The sequence below is a fragment of the Eleginops maclovinus genome, chromosome 17 (assembly GCF_036324505.1).
Source record: "Eleginops maclovinus isolate JMC-PN-2008 ecotype Puerto Natales chromosome 17, JC_Emac_rtc_rv5, whole genome shotgun sequence".
NCBI lineage: Eukaryota > Metazoa > Chordata > Actinopteri > Perciformes > Eleginopidae > Eleginops > Eleginops maclovinus.
The window spans coordinates 1116905-1142548 of NC_086365.1; the positions used below are offsets into that span (position 1 = coordinate 1116905).

General features: G+C 41.0%; 3 protein-coding genes across 3 annotated transcripts; 2 read left to right on the forward strand and 1 right to left on the reverse strand.

Annotated features, from left to right (window-relative positions):
• Positions 1-1782: 1782 nt before the first annotated feature.
• LOC134879181 (hemicentin-1-like) lies at positions 1783-13608 on the forward strand. Its single transcript, XM_063905540.1, has 13 exons — positions 1783-1970; positions 2386-2436; positions 2573-2821; positions 2901-3167; positions 4882-5178; positions 5261-5530; positions 7500-7748; positions 7828-8097; positions 8837-9133; positions 9631-9900; positions 10226-10501; positions 10583-10831; positions 13184-13608. Exons 1-13 carry the CDS (start codon positions 1925-1927, stop codon positions 13204-13206), a joined length of 2814 nt encoding a protein of 937 aa, XP_063761610.1. The 5' UTR covers positions 1783-1924; the 3' UTR covers positions 13207-13608.
• A 103-nt stretch (positions 13609-13711) lies between these two features.
• rpap3 (RNA polymerase II associated protein 3) lies at positions 13712-21231 on the reverse strand. The gene is made up of 17 exons (XM_063905541.1): positions 21072-21231; positions 20743-20903; positions 20511-20666; positions 20317-20421; positions 20109-20236; positions 19909-20030; positions 19764-19834; positions 18981-19145; positions 18568-18695; positions 18360-18481; positions 17989-18059; positions 17776-17868; positions 16555-16751; positions 15519-15681; positions 15164-15261; positions 14996-15096; positions 13712-14303 (listed from the first exon to the last, which is right to left on the reverse strand). Exons 2-17 carry the CDS (start codon positions 20893-20895, stop codon positions 14218-14220), a joined length of 1959 nt encoding a protein of 652 aa, XP_063761611.1. The 5' UTR covers positions 20896-20903; positions 21072-21231; the 3' UTR covers positions 13712-14217.
• A 251-nt stretch (positions 21232-21482) lies between these two features.
• Positions 21483-24752, forward strand: atp23 (ATP23 metallopeptidase and ATP synthase assembly factor homolog). Its single transcript, XM_063905542.1, has 6 exons — positions 21483-21885; positions 22128-22173; positions 22770-22851; positions 22932-23069; positions 23951-24034; positions 24121-24752. The coding sequence occupies exons 1-6, from the start codon at positions 21738-21740 to the stop codon at positions 24325-24327; spliced, it is 705 nt and encodes a 234-aa protein (XP_063761612.1). The 5' UTR covers positions 21483-21737; the 3' UTR covers positions 24328-24752.
• Positions 24753-25644: the final 892 nt, after the last annotated feature.

Sequence of the window (25644 nt, forward strand, 5' to 3'; positions counted from 1 at the left end):
TCTCACTTCTTCTCTGAGATACTTTGAAGGTCTTAGGGCACATGTATATCGTAAAAGATTTCAATACAGAAACATTGAACATATTTCAATCTGTACTTATAAAATTAGACTGTAGATTAGATTGATATGTTCAAATTATGATCAATAGTCTAATAATCGCAATATTAAGTGAAGAGTACATGATGACTTGTTCAGGACTTGAAAAAGATCGGGACTTGGACTTGGACTCGACTTGGCTTTGATGTGACTCGGACTTGGACTCAACTTGCCCTTCTCTGTTTTTACTTGGGACTTGACTGCTAAGACTTGGGACTGACTTTAAAAAAACCCTATCATCTGTCATACAGAAAATATACACTGCAGTAATACATTTTGATGAGAAAAACAACAACAGAGGCATTATGTAAACAAAGTGACATGTAAAATGTTAGAATTCAGATTAGGAATTTGAAAGAGGCAGAAAGGTTAAAAAGCATTTATAATGTTAAGATTCCCATGGTTAATTATTAAAAATGTGTTATGGGTAAATTTCAATATGCATGGGATATTTCTTTACTTTCAAACACTTTCTTTATTTTCAAACACTTTCTTTACTTTCAAACACTTTCTTTATTTTCACACACTTTTCACACTTTATTTTCATTATTTCCTCATACACCAGATACAATCTGTAATCGTGTTGGCAAACAGCAGTTACTGTAAGAGGACACACCCAGAGGTCATATCAGTCCGCTAACAAACACAGAGAAATCACCCGCCTGACATTTAAGCTTTGATTTACATCACTGACACTGGCTTTGATGGGGATTTGATGGTAGACAAGGCAATAAAAATGTCATAATAATTGAAATGTTAATTAAACCAAACCGTTTTACTTTGGAAAGCTCAAACCTCTGGGACACAAACAAGTCAATGTTTACCCTCCTATGTAAGTCTTTTAATTTAGAGGGCAGGGGTAGATTTACTGACCTTTTCAGTTAAAATTAAATAAAATATACAATACAATTTGAGCAGCTGTTCTTAGCTGATTCAAATTTGCTACATACAGTATTTGGTCATTAATGCCCCCAAATTCTAGTTTTTTTTACCCACTAGCAATCAAATCTTTGGTAGCTTCCTTGTTCTTTTCAAGAAGAAAACTAACATGGTTATTTTTTTAAATAACGCATCGAGTTGATATTGGACACAGCAGGCATCTTCTTGAAGAAAATGATCTAAAAACCCTCTGTTCAACCCCCCTAAGGACAAGCCCTAACACCCTCTGCAGGGGGACTCGTGTTAGCTATTTATATTTGTAGTCTCATTAGTTCTTTCCCCCAGAAATGATGAGAAGAGGTTAAAAATAAATGTGACTGGTGAATTAGAACTCCCCGTTCAGAGGTATCTGTCTTCAGAGAGACCTATATGATAAAGGGACAGATATTCATCTAGGGAGGCGGTGTAGACCAAAACCAGAGGCAAAAGACAGTGATGGTGGACCTTTTAAAACCCTAAAAAGCAAATATATTAACATAACCACACAATAAAAGACCCAAGCATATCAGATCTGGCAGGCTGCTGGACTTGTACTCTATCAAGATGCTTTGATAAATTGAGTTTAGAATCTGCTGGGCCTGTGGCGCAGGCAGATATGAAAAACAGACCGAAGAACATTATGTGACCTGAACCAGGTGAGCAGAGACAAAAGAAACCACAACCCACAGAAGACAAAACCATAAGATATGTCAGCTTGCACACACACCCTCAGCAGAGAATAGAGGCCGCTGATAACCCACATGTTGCACGCCTCTGCCCGTAACATTCGCTCATTTGTTGTCCGTGTTTGAAAGAGTGTGTGATAACAGTGGGCATGACCTCTTCTGCCAGGAGCTATAAGAGTGTGTGAGGTTAAAGGAGTGTGGACAGTCGCTCAGCGTGCAGCATCATGGATCCGCTCTCCGCCTGCCTGCTCCTGCTCACCTGCCTGGCAGGTAAGAGACCCTCCTGATCTTCATCTGCTCATCAATCTGCATTCTGTTTAACGCTGAAAAAACCGTTTCAAATGACTCTCAAAGTAAGCTCTCTGCTAGTGTGTCTGAGGAAGGTTTATTCAAAGGTTTATCAATTTAAATCCTAACATAAAATCAATTATAACACTTTAATAAAGGGATTTTTCTTTCTTTTTTGCGAAAAAGGTTTTATAGTTCAACAAATATTTTACTTTTTGTCTTAAATTGTTAAAATCTTACGTATTGAATTTGAATTTAAATAAGCGGAGACCATGTTTTTTAGGCTGTTTATGACCTGCTTTGAATAAAAACATTTGAGACCCTTTGCTTTACTTCATTGACCATTTTCTTTTAATAATGAATCTGTTTTGATGTATTCTTTTCTCTCACATCAAAGGTTTTTCTGCCAGTGAAACTGAGGAGGGTGGAGCTGTCGGGGAAAGCTCCTGTAAGATCCTTCTATCTCTGATTGTTAGCCATAAATGCCATCTTTAAAGGTTTTTTACGATTCTCATATTGTTCAGTTTACTTGAATATGTTCCTATTGGAACTGAAGTAGGAAGTCCTGTGTGTTGTTCCTGCAGACGGGCCGTCCTCGGTGCAGATCGTGGGGGTGAGTATTGTGACAGTGGGAATCCCGTATGGTTTCCAGTGCACAGCTGTTTGCTACCCAGACTGCAAGTACACCTGGACCCGGGGTAGTGTGACCTCTCAGGGGCCCGAGCTAAGCCTGCAGCTGCTGCATGTAGTCCCAACACAGACCCTGTCCTGCACTGTGTTCAACTCTGCAACAGGGAAGTCATCCACTGTCCAAAAGACCCTGCAGGTGACAGGTACGAATAACCAACGTGAATTCTAATTCATGGATTCCCTCAGCTGCACTCCCTTCTAATGTAATTCCAAACGTTCCAGCGGGACCATCAAACATACAGATCAGCGGTCCAACCTATCTGACCTATGGAGCGGAGTCCATCTTCATCTGCTCAGCCAGCTGCTACCCATCTTGCAGCTACTCCTGGACCGTATCCTGGAAAGGGCAGACGCTCAGCAAGGCAAATACTGGCAACATCTCTGTCACTCCATACAGCAGCACTGTGCTCGAAGAGAACCTGTTGTGTGAGGCCATCGATCCCATCTCACATCTCTACATTACTAGCTCTTTGCTGCTGCCCGTCGCAAGTATGTGAAAGAACCTAGCGTGAATTAGAAATACCACAAATTGGAAAAATGTGTTGGTCACCATTGTGTTACACATGATGGAAGTCAGTTAAACTTCCATCACCATTTCTGTAAATGGTAGAGATGGAAAAAGTACTCGGATCTTGTATTTGAGTAAAAGTAGAAGTACTCAGATCTTGTATTTGAGTAAAAGTAGAAGTACTCAGATCTTGTATTTGAGTAAAAGTAGAAATACTCAGGTCTTGTTCTTGAGTAAAGTAAAAGTACTCAGGTCTTGTACTTGAGTAAAGTAGAAGTACTCAGGTCTTGTACTTGAGTAAAAGTAGAAGTATTCAGGTCTTGTACTTGAGTAAAGTAGAAGTACTCAGGTCTTGTACTTGAGTAAAGTAGAAATACTCAGATCTTGTTCTTGAGTAAAAGTAGAAGTACTCAGATCTTGTATTTGAGTAAAAGTAGAAATACTCAGGTCTTGTTCTTGAGTAAAGTAAAAGTACTCAGATCTTGTACTTGAGTAAAAGTAGAAGTATTCAGGTCTTGTACTTGAGTAAAGTAGAAGTACTCAGATGTTGTACTTGAGTAAAGTAGAAGTACCAGAGTGTAGGAATACTCTGTCACAGTAAAAGTTGAAGTACTCAGATCTTGTACTTGAGTAAAGTAGAAGTACCAGAGTGTAGGAATACTCTGTCACAGTAAAAGTCCTGCATTCAAAATGTTCCTCCAGTGAAAGTAGAAAGTACTCTCATCTAAATGTACTTAAAGTAGCGACAGTAAAAGTAGTCATTGTTTGATTGGTCCATTTCAGAATAATATCTCTGATATGTTTTATAATGATTGATCATTAAAGTGTTCTCAGAGCTGGTAAAGGTGCAGCTAGTTTGAATGGCTTTGTATACTGCAGGGTAGCTGCTGGATTTACTCCAGGTGAACTAAAGTCTGAATTAAGGGCTGATTATATTTACCATCATTAATCCAGATCTGTAAAGTAACTAAAGGTACTAAATACATGAAGTGGAGTAAAACTTTAGTAGAACTTTAATGGAGTAGACGCAAAATTGAAACACTCAATTTAAGTACCTCAAAATTGCACTTAGTACTAAGTAAATGTAGTATTGCTTAAGCCATATAACACAGATTTGGGAAGAGCTTCTTTTGACACCTGATTGTATTTGTATTCATATCCGTTGTTTATTACCATTATGTTCCTTTTTAAAATGCTTCAATGGTATAAATTACATTTGCTAATGTAGAATAATGTAAGCTAATGTTTGCTAATGTAGAATAATGTAAGCTAATGTTTGCTAATGTAGAATAATGTAAGCTAATGTTTGCTAATGTAGAATAATGTAAGCTAATGTTGGCTTATGTAGAATAATGTGAGCTAACATTGGCTAATGTTAGCTAATGTAGAATAATGTTAGCTAATGTAGAATAATGTAAACTAGATTTAGCTAATGTTAGCTAATGTCAGCTAACTTTACGTAGCCTACGTTTGGCTGGGAAACTGACATCCCTGAATCACTTCACTGACTCACTTTGACATGTGCTGCCATAACACAATGTTAGCCTGTGTCAAAATAGCATTCCAGTGGTTTAACCAAAAAAACAATAAAGCTAATTGCTTTAAAATGCAGTACATTGAAGATGAGATTATTTCTGGTTATTTGATTATATCGATGTTCTGATTCAAACTTATTTTTCTCAAACTCGTTTTTAGGCATATCTGACATCAGCATTGTTGGTGACAGCACAGTGACAATGGGGAAACAGTACACATTCACATGCTATGCTGCATGCTATCCGTCCTGCAACATTGTATGGAAGTACATGGGAAAGTCTTACGAAGGCAACCAAGTCCAGATACCCATCTTACATCAGGGGGACAAGAAAAAGTTTGCCTGTCACCTGCAGATCACCTTTAATGACTACACCAAAATCGAGCCTCTGACCTGTGAGGCTATGAACACTGTGTCTCACAGCATTAGCACCTCCGTTATGAACCTCACTGTCATCGGTGAGTCATATTGCACCTACTTTTCAATCACAAAGTAATGACGTCCTTCAAGCTGATCATTTGAATCCTTCTCTCTGCACAGACCCCATCTCAGTGCACGCCTCCTCTAAGGGCCTGCCAGTGGGAGAAAAGCCCTTCTCTCTGCAGTGTGTGGGCCCTCAGAACCCCGCCTCCATCACATGGCTTTGGAACAAACTCCCAATGCCAGCATCTGAAAGAGTGCACTTCTCCTCTGACAACAGCACGATGACGTTCAATCCTCTCGTGCACACTGATGATGGCTTATACCAATGTGTGGTGGCAGAAGGGGGTCCCCCCATTCAGTCTGTTGGCTACCAGATGCAAGTAAACTGTGAGTATACGGGTCATCATATACGTGGTGTTCAGCATATTTGAGATGAATGTCAAACAATGAAAATGTTAAATGGCTATAAAATTCTAAACAATAAAAGACAGCAGAAAATATAACCCGGACCCATTACTACTTAAAGGAAAATTAAGGGAAACATAGAAAAGACTAAATAGAACACATTTCTGACATAGTTTTTTATGTCAGAAATAGTGTCAGATCTCTGAAAAGTTATATACAGTATATGTGACATTGGGCGTTTATGTTAAAGTTATTCTTTATATATTTTGTTATAATTTAATAAATTAAGGGGATTTTTTTGTTTAATTTTGTGTCAATATAATTTTAATGTCACTCCACATTCGGAGACATTTTAGGATTAAAGTCCCGATGTGACATTAACGTCAGAGCGATTTTTATCTTATTTGTTTCATATAAATTGATCAACAAATGTTTTCCCAACAGGTTAAATGTAATAAAGGACCTGTTTTGTAAGTATTATAATTATAATATAAAAACTAGCTTTTGAAAATCGATAGTTCAGTCACATGCCTGGCACACGGACATCTTGGACACAAAAACACATGACCTGGCCCATGACCAACCATGGTGTCCAGTATGTTACACTTTGGGACTTCATGAGTTAAAATCAAGGGTAAAGCTATATCAGGAACCTTCCAGTACATTTAAATGTCCTGTAACATTTGTGTCAGCGTGGGGTATTATCAGTTAAGGTAGAATGAAGAAGATCGTCCAAAAAGGAGCGTGCTTAAAACGACAGACGTAAATCCATGTCGCAGATCACTTTGGCTTTTATGCTAATGCAGCAAGTCCTGTAAAGGCTTTTCACACTTCCATAATGTTACGGCAAAAACACTCCTTAACCATCCTCAGCAACTTATCTAGTTCTTGGTCAATATTGTGTTGGCAACCCAGTAGGTAGCCCAGACGACTTCCTACTAGCTCCTTCTGCAAGTTCTTTCTGTGTACAGTATTTCTAAGCTGGTTGAGCTATGTAAAGTATTCAGTCTTGTGAACCTGTGGAGGCGTCAAACTTGGAGTACTCGAGTCCTGGACTCGGAATTGAGTCGGAGCTCCCGTACCGCACGTCCCCGCTATTCTCAGTCTAAAGATGTTTACAGACACAACCCCCTTCTGCTTCACAGCAGTTACTGTATATGGACAGAATAAAAACAATGCCGAAAATAAGAGGATAAAAGCAATGTAGACAATAACAAATATCGATTGATAAGAACCAAACCAACAGCTAGATTTAAACAAATATATTCACTCAGATTTATACATGATGACTCAAACGTGTGACTCGGACTTGGGCTCGGACTCGAGCAGTTAATGATGACTCGGACTCGACTCAGACTCTTTTTGGGTGACTCAGACTTGGACTCGAAGAGTGGGGACCTAAAGAGTGACTCTGACTCGAGAATTGGTGACTTGACTACAACACTGAGGAGCATTCAGGAGGTGACCAGTTGTCCAAACTCACTCTATTGGTTCTCTGACTCCAAGCTTCTACTGGATTTCTTCATTCCTCTCTGTTCCTAAGGACAAACTCAACAACCCCTACGCATGAGACTTGTGGTGGCCATTTATATTTGTATTCTTGTTAGCTTTGTCACTACCCAGAAATGATGAGGAGATATTAGAAGATGATAACTAGCGTTCAGAGTTACCTCAACTTCACCATGACAGACCTTATGGTGCTTAAATGACTGCTAAATGTCTACAATTCCTCCTGTGACGAAGACCACGAGATATAGGAACTTCCACATGACTTCATGGGAGGCCATATATTAAAGCAGCCAGCAGAATGACATCAAAATCTAATAGAAGATGCATCCCTGAACAGTTCCGGGTCACCCCTCTGCATTCTAACCCAATGATAATGTTTATAATAAGGGACAATTTTTTTTACTTGTGTCTCTCAACCTCTTCTATGTACCTCCACCTGCAGATGGCCCATATGGAGTGGGGATCAGCGGGGGGGACCTACTGACTGTAGGAATGCTGTATCATTTCAATTGCTCTGTCGCCTGCTACCCAACCTGCCTGCTGACCTGGACCTGGGGTAATGTCACCTCCCATGGCCCCGAGTTCAGTCTGCAGATCGAGAAGCTGATACCACCACAACTGCTTACCTGCACAGCAGTCAACCCAGTGACGGGCGTAGAACTCTCCGGAGAAAAGAAAATGCAAGTCATAGGTAATAAACAAAACAAAATTAAATCAAGCTCATGTGTGTTTTTAGGAGAATACCTTAAACCAACTTCCAACTCTTTCAGCTGGACCAACAAACATACACATCAGCGGTCCAGGCTTCCTGACTGCAGGAATTGTGTCCAACTTCACCTGCTCTGCCGACTGCTACTCCTCGTGCAGCTACTCCTGGACCGTCACTGATGATGGTCTGGTGTTAAGTAATGCCCAAGGAAACACAATTTCTGTCACCCCATCCACATCTGGTATTCATTTCGTTGAGAATCTGACCTGTACGGCTCAGGATACCGCCTCACATGTCTACATCAGTAAGGCTCTGTTGCTGGCCGTGGCAAGTAAGTGAAAGAAATGAATGATAATCTCACAGTACACACACCCTTTACTCAAGTATAAGAGCAGATACTCGTGTTTAAAAATACTCTGGTAAAAGTAGAAGTACTGACTAAGCTTCTTTACTCAAAAAAGTAAAGTATTGGCTTCGAAATGTACTCAAGTAAAAAGTACAGATAACTACCAACTGTCTTATAGAATACCTGGTAAATGGACCTCACTTTATATTAATAGAACATCAAAGTATTTTTTCAAATTGTAATAATATCATTGTTAGCTAATGAATGTTTCAACGGTGAACAACTGTGAGCTGCGGTTCTGGTTCTGGCGCTGTTTGGGATAATAAGGCGCCACAGTTGCTTCCGGTTCAGAGGATGATGGGAATAGACTCGAGTTCTCATTGGTCCCTCTTATTTAGAGAAGACCAGGAAATAATGGATACACGGATGGTGTTAAAATAAATAGGCACACAATGACTCTAAATAAAAATAATCACGCCACCAAACGCAGATTCAACCTAAAGTAACGAGCCTGTTTTGGAAATGAAAGAAGTACAAAGTGCAGGTATTTGTGTTAAAAATGTAAGAAGTAAAAGTAGAAAGTCGTCAGAAAAATAAGTAGTGTAGTACTGATATCAGAAAAATGTACTTAAGTACAGTAACAAAGTATTTGTACTCCACTACTTCCCACCTCTGAACATGACTGTAAGTGGGTTCTAATTCATACATTTTATCTCCTTTTCAGGCCTTTCTGACATCAGCATTGTTGGGAACACCACAGTGACGATGGGAGAACAATACATGTTCACATGCTCTGCTGCATGCTACCCTTCCTGCGAAATTATATGGAAGTACATGGGGGAGACATTCCAAGGGGACCATATTGAGATACCCATTTTGAAATCGGCTGAAAATAAAAAGTTTGCCAAGAGCTTGGGGATCACCTTTAGTGACTACTTTAAATTTGAGCCTCTGACCTGTGAGGCTACAAACCTATTATCTAACGCCACAATCAGCACCACTGTGAACCTCACTGTCATTGGTGAGTCCATCACTTTGCTCCTACTGATTTTTGTTAGAGTAATAATATGTGAGAAACTGGTGGGCTCGGATCGCTGCAAAAGTAGACCCTTTTGATGCCCATATCTTTGATAAAACATGATGAAGTGCCTTTTAAGGGGCCCTTATAGAGTGGTGCAGGGATGACGTATTTTGGTAGGCCGACTGCTGATGGATTTAATGTCGTAGAACAAAACGTGATCCGTCTCTTAAATCAACCACAGACCTTATTTTGAGCTATTTTCCAAAATACTACGGAAAAATCCCACTGACTGAGACGAGGTAACTGGAAGTGGTGAAATGCTAACTTACTTCCAGTTTTTAGGACTCGTTCCTGCACCACTCTATTGTGAAGTGTGAAGAGCCACATGCTGGAAATCTTTATTATTTTATTTTTTTCGGAGTCTGACACTGTGTCCGGTTGTAAGAGCCATAGCTAACTACAAATGTTCATCCTTTTTGCTGTGACTCTCTGCACAGACCCCTTCTCAGTGCGTCCTGCCACGCAGGCCCTGCCGGTTGCAGGAGAGTCTTTCTCTCTGCAGTGTGTTGGCCCTCAGGAGCCAGCCACCATTACATGGCTCAAAAACAAACACAAGATGCCAGCCTCTGAAAGAGTGCGCCTCTCCCCTGACAACACCACCATCACCTTCAGTCTCCTCTTCCGAGCGGACGGAGGACTGTACCAATGTGTGGTGGGAGAGGAGGGCCCCCCCATCTTATCTGTGGGCTACCTGATGCAAGTTAACTGTGAGTATACCAGGGTCAGAAAAATACTCTTGTAATCTTACTCACTGTGATTTGTGGTTAGAATCAGTGACCGTGGGGACAGAGCCAGGCTAACTGTCCCAACTTCAAGCATTTATGCTAAGCAAACATGTTCAATCCAGCTTCACGCTGGAAAAAATGCTGCTCCAAAATCAAGTAAAAGAATAATAAAAACAAGCTGTTTTTGCCAGAAACAGATACTTCGAACAACCCCGCCTCAAAACATCTGAACCATCCCTCCAGGGTGCTGGCGAATTGATGTGTTGACACTCCGTTCTGCGTATTTGAGTTGTGTTTTATTTTCCAGACGGGCCGGATCAAGTATCTATATATAAACCTGGTGGAGGGCCGGTGGGGGCAGTTATGTACGCTCAGCCTGGATCCACCACAGAGCTGCAATGTGTGGCTACCTGCTTCCCCGTCTGCTCCATCAGCTGGTTCTACGGTGGTTCGCTCCTGGCTACAAAAACCTCCATATCCTTTACACCTGCAGCACCTCCATACACGACCCCCCTCACCTGTGTGGCCTTGAATCCTGCCACAAAACAGAACCTGACAGCTGAGACCACTGTGGTGGTGCCCGGTAAGCAGATATCAGGGCTCACTCTCATTGGTTTCTGTGCGCTTCAGCCGACTTATCATGTATTTACGTCTTCTCTTGCAGATGGACCAAAGAACGTGGTCATCAAAGGGCCCGCTTCTCTTGAGATCGGGGTCACGGCCAGCTTGACGTGCTCAGCTGAGTGCACTCCTTCCTGCAGCTTCCAGTGGACGGTGTACGGAAAGACTATGACGGGGAGCGTGATAGACATCACCCTGAACCGCTACATCTCTGAAGAGTCCGTCAGCTGCCAGGCTCAGAACACCTACACCGGGCAGATGGCTACTACCAACGAGACGCTCAGTGTGTCAGGTAGGCTGTTCCAGGAGCCTTTGTACATTGCAATCCGGCACTCACACACTCACACTCCACAACCCGCCGAGCTCCCTCTGTAGGCTCTATCAGCTGCATTATGCACCCTGCTTTAAGGTGTATTTCAGGAGGAACTTCACTCGCTGAGGCTCCTTTGATTGCATTTCTTCTTTTTTAGCACATCTAATCGTTTTTACGACATTCTTTGTTATTGCAACAGTCCCAGTTAGTATACTTCATAATAAATTGAACAGCTTTATAGTTTTCTAGACTAGAAAAGGATATATTTGATCTTAAATACAATGTATCTTCCTGTTGTAAACGTTTTTTAAATAACTTTAAGTACATATATCGGTACCTGTTATGACCTGGCTCAAAAGGCCACAACAAAGGGGAGACACTCAATATCATTGGTTAATAAAATATGTTTATTTAAGTAAGTAATTAAAATTAACCAAATTAAAGAAATGCAAAATGATTAAAGCATGAGGTGTGGACGTCAGTGGTATCAGTAGTGTAAATAAAAGAGGGTTGCGTGGACGTACGTGTGAGGGTGCTGAGGAGCACAAAGTAAAGTAACCACAGCAAACTAAACCAAACCGGGTGCCTGTAGGAAAGAGCAGCAAGGAGCAGAGAGGCTAAGTAGCTGCAGGGCACCAGACCCAGGTGTCCTGAGTTACTCAAATCAAGGCTGGACACAATGCAGCCACACCCTCTCCAGAGGAACCCACAGTACCACTTCACAATAAGACAAGACCCTGATAAAGGATTCATAAATGGTTTATAACTAGGTTATTAATGAGGTTGTAAACACTTTATCAATCATTGAGAACCATTTATAAACCAGTTCTAACATAGTTTTCATACATCAACACAGGCTCACTATTTGGCAAGATGATAAGCCTTATATCGGCTACCTAGCTTACTCCGTCTTCTTCATCAGCCAGCATCCTCAGTATCTGTTGTTCACTGAATTGATTCTCCCCACCCCCCACTATCTCTTGTCTTATAAAAGCTTATTAATGATTTATAAAGTGTTCACAACCTAATTAATAAATGAATTTCAAACTATTCGTAAAACTTGTATAAGGGTAGTCTTATTGTAAAGTGGTGGCCATATATCAAAGGGTCTTAGTTGGACACTTTGATATATGGAACTTACATCTCTCTGGAGAGTGTGCCATGCAGTGGTGGAATGTAACTCAGTACATTTACTCAAGAATCGTACTTAAGTAAAAAAAATGTAATTAATTGTACTTGACTTGAGTATATTTATGCTACTTCATATTTTAACACAACTACATATTTTGGCAAATGTACTTTTTACTTTTATATTTATTTTACAGCGTTAGTTACTAGTTGCGTTGCAGATTTAAGTTATACATACAAATCAACTAATTCATTATCATAGGAAGGTATGATATAAAAGAAGTTAGCTAAGAAAGGAAGATAGGAAGTATAATATAAAGTACTTAAAATGAAGCCTACTTAAACCAAGAAATGAACACATTAATTAATCAATAACTATAGTAGAATCATGTTTAATACATGCGTCTTTCTACACAATGAATACTTTTACTTTTAAAACTTTGATGCAAGTACTTTTACTTGTATTTGAGTATTTTAACACTGTAGTATTGCTACTTTCACTCAGTGATGAAAGTACTCAGATGCTTTACTTGAGTAAAAGTACTAATAAATGATTGTCAAAATACTTCATTACAAGTAAAAGTACTGCATTCAAAATCTCACTGAAGTAAAAATATGAAGTATTATCAGCAACATGTACGTAAAGAATAAAAAGTCAATCATTGTGCAGAAATATAGCCTTTATGTGTGTATAATTATATACATACATTTGACAAGTCTAAATAATATGGTTGCATCAGGTAGCGTTTTGACTTTTTGTAAAATATTTAAACATTTGGAGTCATTTTGTTAAAAGTAGCTAAAGCTGTTTACTAAACGTAGTGGAGTAAAATAGCATGGTTTATCTTGTAAATGTAGTGAAGTAGAAGTAGCAGGTTAAAATGGAAATAGTCAAGTAAAGTTCAAGTACCTCAAAGTTGTTCTTTAGTACAGTACTTGAGTAAATGTACTTAGTTACTTCCCACCTCTGATTTTACTTCAGTAAATATTCTGACTATCCTTCCACCTCTGTCCCATGACATGGAAAGGAAGAGTCATTGGTTACGTTGGTATACTGTTGGGGGGTGGGGGGTGGGGTCTTATAGCAATCTTCCATCCCCCACTGTGTGGTTTGGGATGCAGAGAGGGTGCAGGGGCCAGATTGGAATTGTGCCATAGTACTGGGCTGCAGTTTGATTCTAATCCATGTGATGTTCCCTGCAGATCCTCAATGGTGTGGATGCTGAGACCCTGAGGAACCCCCTCCCACCACAGCACCCCCCCTGCCCCCTCCTGAATACTCTGTGCAGTGGATCACAAAGTAGAGTTGGTAATCTTCTTATTAGGGACACTAAACGTATGCGAGTGGCAGTATTTGCTCAGGCGCTGCGTACTGACGGTGATGGACTGGCGCCTTGAACAGGGTGTACTCTGGAGTTAGGACAATGCATGCTGGGAAAGGTTCCAACCTCTTTGTGACCCTGAACAAGAATAAACAAGTAGAGAGAAAGGATTGTGTTTGACTCGTAGAGTTGTTGGGTTTTTAATTACACAGCTAATCTCATTTCACTGTATATATACACACACCCATTTGTCTTGCCAAACAATATGTATATCTTGCTGAATAAACAATGAGCTTCTGTACCTGCTCCGATAACCCAGCTAATTCATCACCGTGTGACACATCAGAGATTATCCTAGAGTTCAGGACTACTTTAACTTCTAGAGTGAGTCAACAACAGGGCACACACAAACATTTGTCAATACACCTTTATTTGTTGCTTCCCCAGAACAGAACAATAAAGTACTCACAGAGACCAGGCCATACTCAGGCTGCATTCAAAAGCTGCTGGAATGTTGGAAACTCACACTTCCTGTTAATAGAACATCTGTCTTGGGTATACACTATAATATGTAGATACGTGTGATGCATTTATGAAAACAGCTTTCAAAACGTTACATATATTCAGTTTGACAGTCAAGTGGCAGATTTAGCTATGACATAGTAACCGGATACCGCACAGGTATTCACCGCATCAGCTTGAACACTTGAACGCATCATGATCAGAACAACAAACCGCCATTGGTGAAGTTCCAGTTTCCAACTTTTAATAAATGCAGAGAGAGCAGAACATATTTAGGGTCATTTTACCACAGGAGGCCATGTGAATGAAAGCAAGCTGAATATTTAGGAACATTGTATTAATAGTTGGCTTATTAAATGATGTAGAGAGTTGAAATGAAGAGTTTTAGCAGCGTCACACTCCGTACTTCTTCTGCAGCGCTGCGATGCAGGATGTCTCCAGCTCGGCCCGGTGCAGGAAGTTGAACAGGTCTGTGAGCACTAGGGGAAGAACAGTAGATCAGCCAGTTATCAATATGATGGAATATGACACGTATGAGCAATCAGCAACATCCCATCAGAGAGGCTGAGCCTTTCTCCACTGAAGCTCCTTTGATTGCACTTCTTCTTTTTTAGCACATCTACTCGTACATCAAATATCTGTCTTAGTTAATATTTGTGCGGGTAGCATCTTAAAGGAACTTACACCTGTCTGGAGAGACTGCCAGTACATGTACTCAAGTATTGCACTTAATTACAAATAGAGGTACTTTTATTTGAATTTACTATATTTACATTATGCTACTATTTTAATACCACTACATTTTGTAGGCAAATGTACTTTTTACTCCACTACATTTATTTTACAGTTTAGTTACTAGATATGTTGCAAATCAACTAATTCATTATCATATATTATGATAGGCTAAGATAGCCAGTATTATATAAAGTCAAATAAAGCCTACTGTAAGAAATGAACGCATTAATTAATCAGTAACTATAACCTAATCATTTTAAATATATGTGTCTTTCTAGACAATGACTACTTCTACTTTTAGAACTTAAAGTATATTTTGATGCTAGTACTTTTACTTGTATTTGAGTATTTTAACACTGTAGTATTGCTACTTTTACTTGCATTCAAAATCTTATTGAAGTAAAAGTATGAAGTATTATCAGCAACATGTACGAACCTTTCTTCTCCGCGGAGGACAGGAACATCACGGCCATGTCGAAGCGCCGCACGCTGGCCAGACTGCTGAGGACCTGCAGCGTGACGGCCGCCGCCTCATTCCTGCACAACACGGCGTTAATGCACGGCAACACACAACCAATTTAATAAACAATATTTTCAAACTCACTTGATGTAGAACCCATGCAGCGTGTTCAGGATCTGGTTGAGGATGTCCGGCTCCAGGGAGTTCTGGAATATGCTTGTGAGTGCCTCGGGGTTGATTTGCTGCATGAAGAGAAAACAAACAAGGAACACAAACACAGAAAACTTTGAGAGGGGTCTTGACTTTGAGGTTGTGTTTGCACATAGTCTGATTATTTATTATAATTAATATAAACTTTAATCATATAGAGGGGGTATTACAAGGTCAACATAACCAATCAAATCATGTGCTGCACAATGAAACCAAGCAAATAAACTAAAGAAGGGGGGGGGGGCAGCATGTCATCACCCTGAGTCCCGGACAGTGGGGAGCAGCTCACCCTCAGGTATCTGTAGATGACTTCAGGTTGCCGGCCCAGCTTGCGCAGGTCGGCCTCCAGTTGGAAGCTGTTGGTGGGGGGGGGGGGCAGGTTGGGTGCTGACGGAGGAGGAGGAGCCACTTCCTGCTGTACTGGATGTCTGCTCTGGCTGTTAGAAGGAACTCTGGAGAGAAGAAGGGACAGTCACTCCAAAATCAAAAATAGATACGCATGTCCTCTCAACTTTCGTACTATTCATCAATCCAAACTGTTTCGCTGTGAGTCGCTGAGAGTTAGACCTGTCCGTCTTCTGTATTTTTAATGAAAACAGATGGAGCTGGGCTTGTGGTTCTTAAAGTTTTCAGCAACATCTAATTCCAGAAATCATGACCCGGTCTCTCAAGCTATTCCACAGACCTTGTTGTGAGCAGGTTCACACAGGAGCTATTTTCTTTCCTCATAACAACACCCTCTCAAAGGAACAGGAGCCCCTCATCCGGGAGTAGGTGCACGCTCCTTTCTGCGCAATGATGCGGTAGAGAAAATAGTTCCTCCACGAAAAGTGCTCACAACAAGGTCTGTGGATTTCCTTAAGATAAGATAAACCTTTATTGATCCCTGTAGGGAAATGAAGGTATTTGAGCAGTCTAATCTAAATAGTTAGAAAAAAGTGTAAATAAATATGCATAGAATTAAAAACCCTTAAAACCTTTGGACCACAGTCCCGTCATGAACTGTACTACAGATACAAAGACTTTTAAGCAATAAAAACACAGGATAGGACAGGAAGGAGTTCACACAAGGAACACACAGAAGAACAAATTGCAAATCAAATGACAGTATGGAATAAAATCAAATTAAAAATACATAACTGTTAACAAGCCATGTGCTCCTATTACATTAAAGAGAAGTCTGACATCTCTACACTCAAAACATTAAACACATGGAAACCTAAATTGATAATCCCTCTACAGGGGAGACTGTTTAGTTTTGTGGTGTACTGTCCCTTTAAGAAATCAGATCCCTTACATCAGGCCCCTCGGGAGGACCAGCTCACCTGTCAGAGAGTGAAGGGACCTCTGCTAGTTCCTCTATCTTTATCACTTTAGCGCTGGGGGATGTGGACAGTGGAGACGAGTCGTCCTCAGCCTCCTTCATCACCTCCTTGATGAGGAACTTGGACCCATCGAACTCCACCTCAGACACCGTCACCTCTCCACTCACTTCCTCAATCTCGATCCTGCGCAGAGGCTTCTGAAGAGCAGAACAGGTCCACCATCAGTCCAAAGCACCCTTGGTTGCACTACATGCTAGTCATACTATCATACAATCCAGATGTTATTGTTATCTGTCCTGCCACCTGCTGGCTAACAACGCTAAGCTGGAAACTAAAAAGTGTGTCAGATAAATGACTATCAGATCATCTACTCTTCTTTTTATTCTTTGATTAATGTTTTAGCCAGTAAAAAGCCAGTGATAACTACTTTGTGGCTGATCCATCATCACAAAGAGGAAAGCTTTAGAATATAATCTTTGCAATTCAATATGTTTTTCATCAGTTAATGATTAGATAAAGTCTGGTTTCAAATAAATGTACAGGCTTTGTCTGGACTAAATAGGCTGAAATATTTAATATAATCTGATTACTGAAAACAACATTGGACGTAATGTAGGTCTAAAGTAAATAAGAAAGCGATGCATGGTCTGACCACAACCAACATGGGCTCTGGCCTTTCCTTTGGAGTTGGCAGACATTTGGACTCATGCTCCATTTACACAGATCAATTGAGGAACTGCGGAAGCATATGTCACTTCTCCACTTTTTATTTTATATTGTTTTGTGTCCATTTACATTTCCAGTGATGGAAGTGTTATATTTACTTTTTGGTACCTTTTTGAATTTAATGTATTGTATCGTTGTATTTTTACATGTCTGCTCCATTTGCAGATGAGCAGGAGCAAGAGCCTTTAAAAGTCTTTCTGCCAAAGGAGGTTGGTATTTTAGTCATGAAGCTGGACCTCTGAAATGTCAGCAATTAAAATCGACACTAGAATTACTAAAGCATTTTTGTTCTGAAGAATAAATCTAAAGTCGCTGCCAAGATTAACACTGCTTCTAAGTAATGCTGTGTAGATTAAGCTTCTGTAGATCTATAGATACATGTAATAATTAAAGGATCCCTTAAAAAATAAAAAGCACATTATCCTGCGACGGTCACCTGGAATCCTCTAATCTAGTCCTCTAATCTGAGAGAGTGTTTGGTCAGGAGAGACTCACCGCTGACTGCAGGTGTGTTGGCTTGTCTACGGGCTGAACGGTTCTCCTGAGTGAGCCGTCTGCAGTCTGCAGCAGGCCGCTGGGAGCCGCGTCCTGACAGAAACACAACCACGTTATTAAACACAGGAGAACACTGGTGAGGATCAAAGCTCAGAGAGTGTCCTTAAGTCCAGAGCAGAGGAATACACGTCAGTCTCTCAGAGGAAAACCTACCATGTGGAGTCTCTGCAGCTCGTTCAGGGCCTGCTTGTTCCCAGGTTCCAGTCTTAACACCTCCTGGAAATCTGTTCCCATACACACACACACACACAAACAATCAGACACTGTTTTTGGGACATGAAATAATAGATTATAAAATAACACGATTATATAATAATAACCATGTTCTCAGCGATTTCAGTCATTTCAATTTAAGATGAATTAATTGAACGGTTACAGGTTTAGTAAAGTCATACAACAGAACAAAACCTATTTTGCCACATATATAAAGATGGAAATTAAACTAAAGAGACACAGACTAGTATCTTTTATCCACCCTATATACAGTGTATTGTGTTTCCCTACAGTGTTGCTGTGCACAGCACCTTGTCGGGCCCCCTGCACTTTCCCTAGAGCCGCTCTGGCAGTGGCCCGCCGGGAAAAAGCCTTAATGTAAGTTGTGTCCAGAGAAATGGCTTTGCTGCAGTCCTCCTCCGCCTCCTCATACCTGCAGCAAACACACGAAAACAATACGCAGGTGTTTAATTTGGACTCTAACCACAAACCTGCTGCAGAAACACAAGCGGTGCTCACTTCTCCAGCTTGAGGAAGGCCATGGCTCTGTTGGCGGGCAGCAGCACGTTCAGGCTGTCGACCTCCATGCCTCTGCTGTAGCACTCAACCGCCGCTTCGTACTTCCCCTCCTTGAAATAAGCATTCCCCTAAAAGGCACAGTCAGAAAACTTAGAAGGACTGTTTCCAAACACAGCTCCATTACTTCCCAAGATTGTTCAAAGGACATCTGAATCATTTGTGCCAAACAGCGTCATATCATCTGGCTCGTTCCTACTTCTTATGATAAGAGCAAACTGTACACCCTTCTTAACCAAAACTGAAAGTGCTAAAAGTGGCTAAATGAAATGAAAATAACTGGAACCATAAAACTACTCCTCGTGGACATTTGGTCACTTTTTCTTAGTCAGCCCCTAATATGTGGCAAAGCTTACCCTGTCCTTTTGTACAGCCGCCTCCTGTCGCCTCTGCTGCTCCTCCTGTCTTCTCTCCTCCTCCTGTCTCCTCTCCTGCTCCTCTCCTCCCTGCTGCTCCAGGGCCTCTGTGGGAGCCTCCTGTGTGGCTCCACTTAGGACGCCAGGTGCCTGATGTCCGAGAGTCTGAAAGCAGTCAGTGACAGTGAGGAGATGAAGAGGAGAGGACTTGAGAGATGAAGCTTAACCAGGGGTGTCCAAACTACAGCCCGGGGGCCAAATACAGCCTGCGGGCCACTTTGAATCGGCCTTCAGCAAACTCAAAAGTATAATGGAATATGTCCCACACATGAAACTTGTGTTTTTCTTATTTTGCACTTCTTAAATATATATGTAAAAAATATATTACATAGTAGTATTTATGTGTTGATAAGCCCACTTTTCAAATAAATTCAGTCAAAGTTGGAAAACTTTCTACTAAATCTAAGTTGATGACAAAAAGCCCAATAACTTATTTGCATAACCGGCTTCATATTTCCTCTTATTATCAGCAATCTGAGGCTCCTGTTTTAAAGAATTATCTGCCAACAAAATAAATGAAACCCTGCGGTACGGAGAGCTGTGATGCAGTCTGTTTTTTTCTGATTTGATTTATTTTGCTAACTTATAACTTAACTTATGAGGCAATATACCTCAGCTCTAGTGAGTTGCCCAGCCCTTCGTATATTTTTCTGTATGTGGCCCTCAGTGAAAAACGCTTGGACACCCCTGGGCTAAACCCTGAGATGATGCTTTGACTCTCACCTCTGTGATCTTTTCCACTTCACTCTGTGCCTCTTCGTTCCCAGGGTCGAGCTTGAGAACCATCTCATAATCTACACAGAAACACATTCACATAGTGAGCTCAGTGTGTACAGCAGATGGTCTAATCCTCTGAACAGTTTATCACCTTCTAATGCAGACTGGTATTTCTTCAGAGCAAACCGCGCCGCTCCTCTCCGAGCGTACGCTCTGAAGTAGTTTCTGTCCAGAGCGATCGCCAAGTTGCAGTCGGATTCTGCCACAGCATACCTGCGAAGAATTCAAAGATTTAAGGGAACAACATCTTCTTTTAAAACTCCGTCAGCAGCCCTAATCTATGCTTTTTACTTCTTCAGTCTGAAGAAGGAGGTGGCTCTGTTGGTGGGGACCACAGGGTTGTAAGGGTCTGCAGCCATCCCTCTGGTGTAACACTCCACAGCTTCATCATAATTCCCCGCTTTGAAAAACGTGTTGCCCTGAAAATAAAAGTATAATCTGCTTTAGGAAACAGTCAGTATTTCTTCTTGTCAGTTGTTTTTTTTATTGCCCTGCTCACCTTTTCTTTCTCAGCCAGCATTTTGTCCCGGTCAGCTTCCTCAGAGTCCGACTCATTGGACTCTGCAGGACTTTCCTCCTTATCCATCTCTGCCAGAGCCTGCTCCTGCCGCCACAGAAGCAGAGACACTGAGTCAGATACTCCATGACCTCACTAATAATGTGAATTATATTTTATTAAGATGCTTTAGCTACCACGTCAAACTTGTCCCATGATTTATAGTCGTATGCTTTGATCCTGGAGGCGTCCCCTGCCTTAGCGTCTCCGTTGCTGGTTAGCTCCTTCTTCTTCTTCTTTCTTTCTCTCATTTTTGTTTTGTAGTCTATGTTGCGCACAGGTGGGAGCTTCTTCTATAACACAGAGACAACAAGCTGAAACACCTGAAGATCATCCCGAATAGATAGACAGACAGACAGACAGACAGACCTGGTCCTGTTGCAGTCCTCCGGTCCTCAGCTCCTCGTCTCTCTTCTTGATGTCTGTCTCCCAGCTCTGCAGCTCAGACATGTAGCTCTGCAGATCCTCCGCATTTTGCCGCATCTGGAGCTGTAACTCAATGGCTTTGTTTCCTGCGGACATGTTTCTCCCTGTCGAACACACATAAATGTTTATCTTGTAGAAAACACGAGACTCATGCTGCCATGCACGTGAGGCTAGCAGCTACATGGCTAGCGTAGCTAGCTCAAATACCAACAATTTAAAGCAAATAAAGTACATTTAATTGACACTGTAGACCCTTGTACAATCTCAATTACCTGTGACGTGTTTATCCACCTGACAGTTACAGTTAAAGTGTCCCTGCAGTTAATTTGTCTAAATACTAACTAAAATGTGTCGGTATTCATAACTCTCTGTTTACGTTCGGAGCCATGACAGCCGGGTACCAGCAGCCTTTGCGCAGGGTGAAACATAGATCGTCTATGCTAGCAACGATCACTAACTACAAAACTAAAATTGCAAACTGGCTGAAAGGGGTGCTGGTAGAACACGACATATACGACTAGGAACCCATCTCACAAAAGAAAAACTAAATATAAACAAAAATATACATACAAAACAGCCAGGACTTTTTTTATTTGTTGTGTTCTTTTTGACAGACAGTTTGCACACGTCTAGTGGATCTGTTGTGGCTTTGGTGATTGAAGTTGACGTCTTGCATACATGATATCAATAGACGATCTATACCATATTCTATTCGAACAAAACTGTGTTTGTAAAAAAAAAAAAAGGATTTTAATTGACTTTTGGTTTTCATTATGTCTATGTACTTTATTCTATAAAAGTGATAGAAATTAAATTATAGCAGACCATTTCCATTCTTTACCTTTGGCCTTTTGCGACCACGTGACCTACAAAACAGCGATGACCTCTCCTGCTTGCTAGCTGTAGCTAACAAGGGGAGCGTATACTAACACTTCACAATGGACCAGTCTAAACAAGAGAAAGAATGTGGATACGAGTTATTCCCGGAGAGAAACACTGGATCTAAGCAGGATAAAACATTCGTAAAGAACCTGTTCACTTTACATTTCAAGTGTGAGATCATGTTGAAGCTCGCAATGGAAAAAAGTGAGTGTTCCAGCAAGCTAGTTATCGTTCCCCTCTGATGTCCTATGAGCAGGGACAGCTGATCTCCTCTCTGCAGAAGAGCTGTCTTTGTGTTGTTCTGTTTACATTCACCTGCGATGTTAACGTGCGGAGCTCGCTGTTATTAAGTAGCAGTAGCAGCAGTTAGCGTTAGCCACATTTAGCTCTCAGTGGTTCCTGTCATTGAACCACACTCAGCTCTATCTGCTCTCTGTTTCTGTCAGGTCCATATGCCAAACTACTCCTCAGTGCCATGAACAGCTCGGGATGGTACGTATCATTTAAACACGAAATATAAGCAGAGGTGGAAGTACTCTGATCTTGTACTTGAGTAAAAGTAGAAGTACTCTGATCTTGCACTTGAGTAAAGTAGAAGTACCAGAGTGTAGGAATACTCTGTCACAGTAAAAGTCCTGCATTCTAAATGTTCCTCCAGTGAAAGTAGAAAGTAATCTCATCTAAATGTACTTAAAGTAGCGACAGTAAAAGTAGTCATTGTCCATTTCAGAATAATATCTCTGATATGTTTTATAATGATTGATCATTAAAGTGTTCTCAGAGCTGGTAAAGGTGCAGCTAGTTTGAATGACTCTGTATACTGCAGGGTAGCTGCTGGATTTACTGCAGGTGAACTAAAGTCTGAATTAAGGGCTGATTATATTTACCATCATTAATCCAGATCTGTAAAGTAACTAAAGGGACTAAATACACCCTTTTAACTCTACGTTTTACTTGAGTCAATGTTCTTAGTAACTTCCCACCTCTGCACATTTCCAACAATTTAACAGTGATTGAATTGATTTTGGATAGACTATAGCTAGTGTTCAGACGCACATCATGATGACTTTACTCTCCTCTCAACACAGCAAGGTTATTAAAGAACGGCATTTCGCCTGTGAAGATTGTGACGGGACGGTGAGCGGGGGTTTTGACGTGGCTTCTTCTCAGGTAGGAGACCTCTGCATTAATAAAGACGGTGCAGGTTTACAGATTGCTGCTCGACTTTAATGAGATGTCTGTGTGTGCAGATCGTTTTGTGTCAGAACAACATCCACCAGCAGTCCCACATGAACAGAGTGGTCACACACGAGCTCATCCATGCCTTCGACCACTGCCGGGCCCACGTGGACTGGTTCAACAACCTGCGGCACCTGGCCTGTTCTGAGGTCAGTGTTCAGCACCGCCTGTATTAATGTGCGGTGGAGTTTGTGGCTTGTTGGGAATCTAGTTTAATATTACCCGGTGAATCTTGTCATTGTGTCTCTTTCATGAATTAAAGTGCAAAGTGCATAAAAACTCAAATTTTCAATAACCAATTTATTCTGCATATTAAAAGCAGGTTGTAAAGAGAATCCAAATAACTGACTTCCCCTGAGTCTCCAGGAGATGTATGCTTTTGATATGGTGGCAGTCCAAACAAAAGAAGAGAGGATCTGACATATTTCAAAAAATAAACGTAATTTTAAAGCAATATATATATATATTTTTTTTTTTACAAAAGCCCAAATTAGCTGACTAATAGTACCAAAGAAAGAAAAGAAAAAAAGGTTTAATAAAAAAGGCTTATTTCTGCCAAATAAATTGCATGTTCACTACAGACGCGGACATTTCGATAACATGTTTTTAAAAACAGCCGGTAACGGGCCAAACGCCGGGCCTAAACGAGCTTCAAATGACAAAAACTCACTGCAGGAGTTAAATGAGGTATGAGATAAAGAGATGCCGCAGAGTATAGGAATTCTCTGTTACAAGTAAAAGTCCTGTAATCAAAATGTTACTCAAGTAAAAGAACAAAAGTATTAGCATCAAAATATACTTAAAGTACCACAAGTAAAAGTAGTAATTTATATTATGCTGCAGTAGTTATATTTACTTCTTATTTTCATATGAAATGGAATAAGCAGGAGATCAGATGGAGTATTTTGCTTGTTTCTTGTAGGGACTCTCCATGCTTAAAAGGCCTGGCACAGTTTAACTATTAAATATTCAAATTAACATATAGCTCCAACACTGATTGTCCAAGGTCCTTTTTGTGTGATGATTTCAGATCCGCGCGGCTAACCTGAGTGGAGACTGCTCCTTCGGCTCTGAAGTGTCCAGATTTAACTTCGGCTTGAAGCAGCACCATCAGGTAAGTGATACAGCTGAGCGCTCTCTGGGATGTTTCAGCGTGCGATGCTAATCTGAACACTGACGTCCTGTTTTTTCTTGGGACAGGGGTGCGTCAGTGGCCGCGCCGTCCGCTCCATCCTCGCCGTGAGGAAGATCAGCGCGGAGGAGGCACAGAAAATAGTGGACGAAGTGTTCGACTCGTGTTCCAGTGACCACGCTCCGTTCGGAAGAGTCCCGCACGGCAACAAGGATGCTGAGTTTGCCTACAACGATTATGAGAGCAGAGATAGATATAATGCAAACCTGCTTTAGCTGAGCTGTGGAGAGGACACTGGGGAACGTTTGGCAGCATCAAGTTCCTGCTCAGCATCAAGCCTCCCCCGGGGGACAGCGTGTCCCAACCATCGAATCTCCTCACCAGAGACTTTCTCCGACTGATGTGTTTTTGGAACAGAAGGAACTAGTTTCAATACATTTCATAATCTACCTTCATTTTGTTAAACTAACCCTCCAAAGGGATTTAAAGGAGTGATTTTGCTGTGGAAGTAAATTATAAAAGGAGGCCTCAGTGATTTATGTCGGGTTTTTTTTATTATTAGAGGCTTTTAAGGAATTATAGGAGTAAGTTTTGTCCATGGATGTTTGCTGGAATCCCCCTGAGGTTTGATAGCCTCTTTAACTCTTCATGTTGTTGCCACATTGACATCCATTTCTTGTGATTAAATCAAACCAAATCAGCCTGTGTTTGAATCCGAGTCCTCTGGAAAAGTTTTTGAGGACAAGAGGGGGGGTGTAAACTCGACCTTGGGACACACTGTTTATATCATGACTTGCCAACAAAGCATAAATATAATACAATTCTGTCTAATCCCGGGAGGAAATGAAAGTGAGGCGAGCTTTATGATAAGAGGGAGGAAGTTCTTCCACAGCATGGATCACTCTGCTCACATCTGTGCCGTCACTGTAAAATGTCATTGCTGACATCTTTATTGGACATTATCATTTAGAGAATCCCCTATCCTTCCTCTGAGATTAATGAGGGAGAAGTTATATGGGAATTAGCCTCATAATCCCCTTCCTCCTCCACTATCTTAAAGACAACACCCTGTGCATCATAATCAGTCGCTGTGTGTCTGGAATAAGCCACTTATCTCCATTCCTCCTCTTAAAAACTACAAGATGAGCGTGTGGATTAATTTTGGGAGATTAGTGATGAACACTGTGGGATTCATGTGGGACAAACAGAAGAACACAATAAAATGTATTCACAAGAAAGCTAAATAAATAGTACAAAACAATAGAATTACAGCTGGAGTTAGCATATATCAAATGTCTAAACATATTTAATACAATTACAGATTCGGAACAATATTGTGAATGTGTAAGTGGATTCTGTCTTTTCTAGCTGGGATTTGAGAAGGACATGAGGATAAGTCCTCACAATAAACCCACTGTAAATCTCATTGAAATATATTCCCTCTAAAGCTACTGCTGTCAGAGCTGCTAAATAACTCCATGGCAACAGTTTCAGAGGATAACTCTTCCAGGGTGCTAAATGCCCTCTCTGTTACTTACGCCCTGATAGCTTAAAGGAATACTTCTCCTGCAAAGTGAGTTTTTTATCAATTA

What these genes read in the sequence shown, in the direction of transcription:
- rpap3 (XM_063905541.1), bottom strand. Translation starts at nt 20,895, where the DNA reads ATGTCCGCAGGAAACAAAGCCATTGAGTTACAGCTCCAGATGCGGCAA. An exon ending in GTCCCTTCACTCTCTGACAG is followed by an intron (nt 15,682 to 16,554) that starts GTGAGCTGGTCC and finishes TCTTCTCTCCAG; the next exon opens with AGTTCCTTCTAACAGCCAGA. An exon ending in GTCCTCCGCGGAGAAGAAAG is followed by an intron (nt 14,304 to 14,995) that starts GTTCGTACATGT and finishes TTCTTCCCCTAG; the next exon opens with TGCTCACAGACCTGTTCAAC.
- atp23 (XM_063905542.1), top strand. Translation starts at nt 21,738, where the DNA reads ATGGACCAGTCTAAACAAGAGAAAGAATGTGGATACGAGTTATTCCCG. An exon ending in GAAGCTCGCAATGGAAAAAA is followed by an intron (nt 21,886 to 22,127) that starts GTGAGTGTTCCA and finishes TGTTTCTGTCAG; the next exon opens with GTCCATATGCCAAACTACTC. An exon ending in GCTTGAAGCAGCACCATCAG is followed by an intron (nt 24,035 to 24,120) that starts GTAAGTGATACA and finishes TTCTTGGGACAG; the next exon opens with GGGTGCGTCAGTGGCCGCGC.
- LOC134879181 (XM_063905540.1), top strand. Translation starts at nt 1,925, where the DNA reads ATGGATCCGCTCTCCGCCTGCCTGCTCCTGCTCACCTGCCTGGCAG. An exon ending in TATGAACCTCACTGTCATCG is followed by an intron (nt 5,179 to 5,260) that starts GTGAGTCATATT and finishes CTCTCTGCACAG; the next exon opens with ACCCCATCTCAGTGCACGCC. An exon ending in CGAGACGCTCAGTGTGTCAG is followed by an intron (nt 10,832 to 13,183) that starts GTAGGCTGTTCC and finishes TGTTCCCTGCAG; the next exon opens with ATCCTCAATGGTGTGGATGC.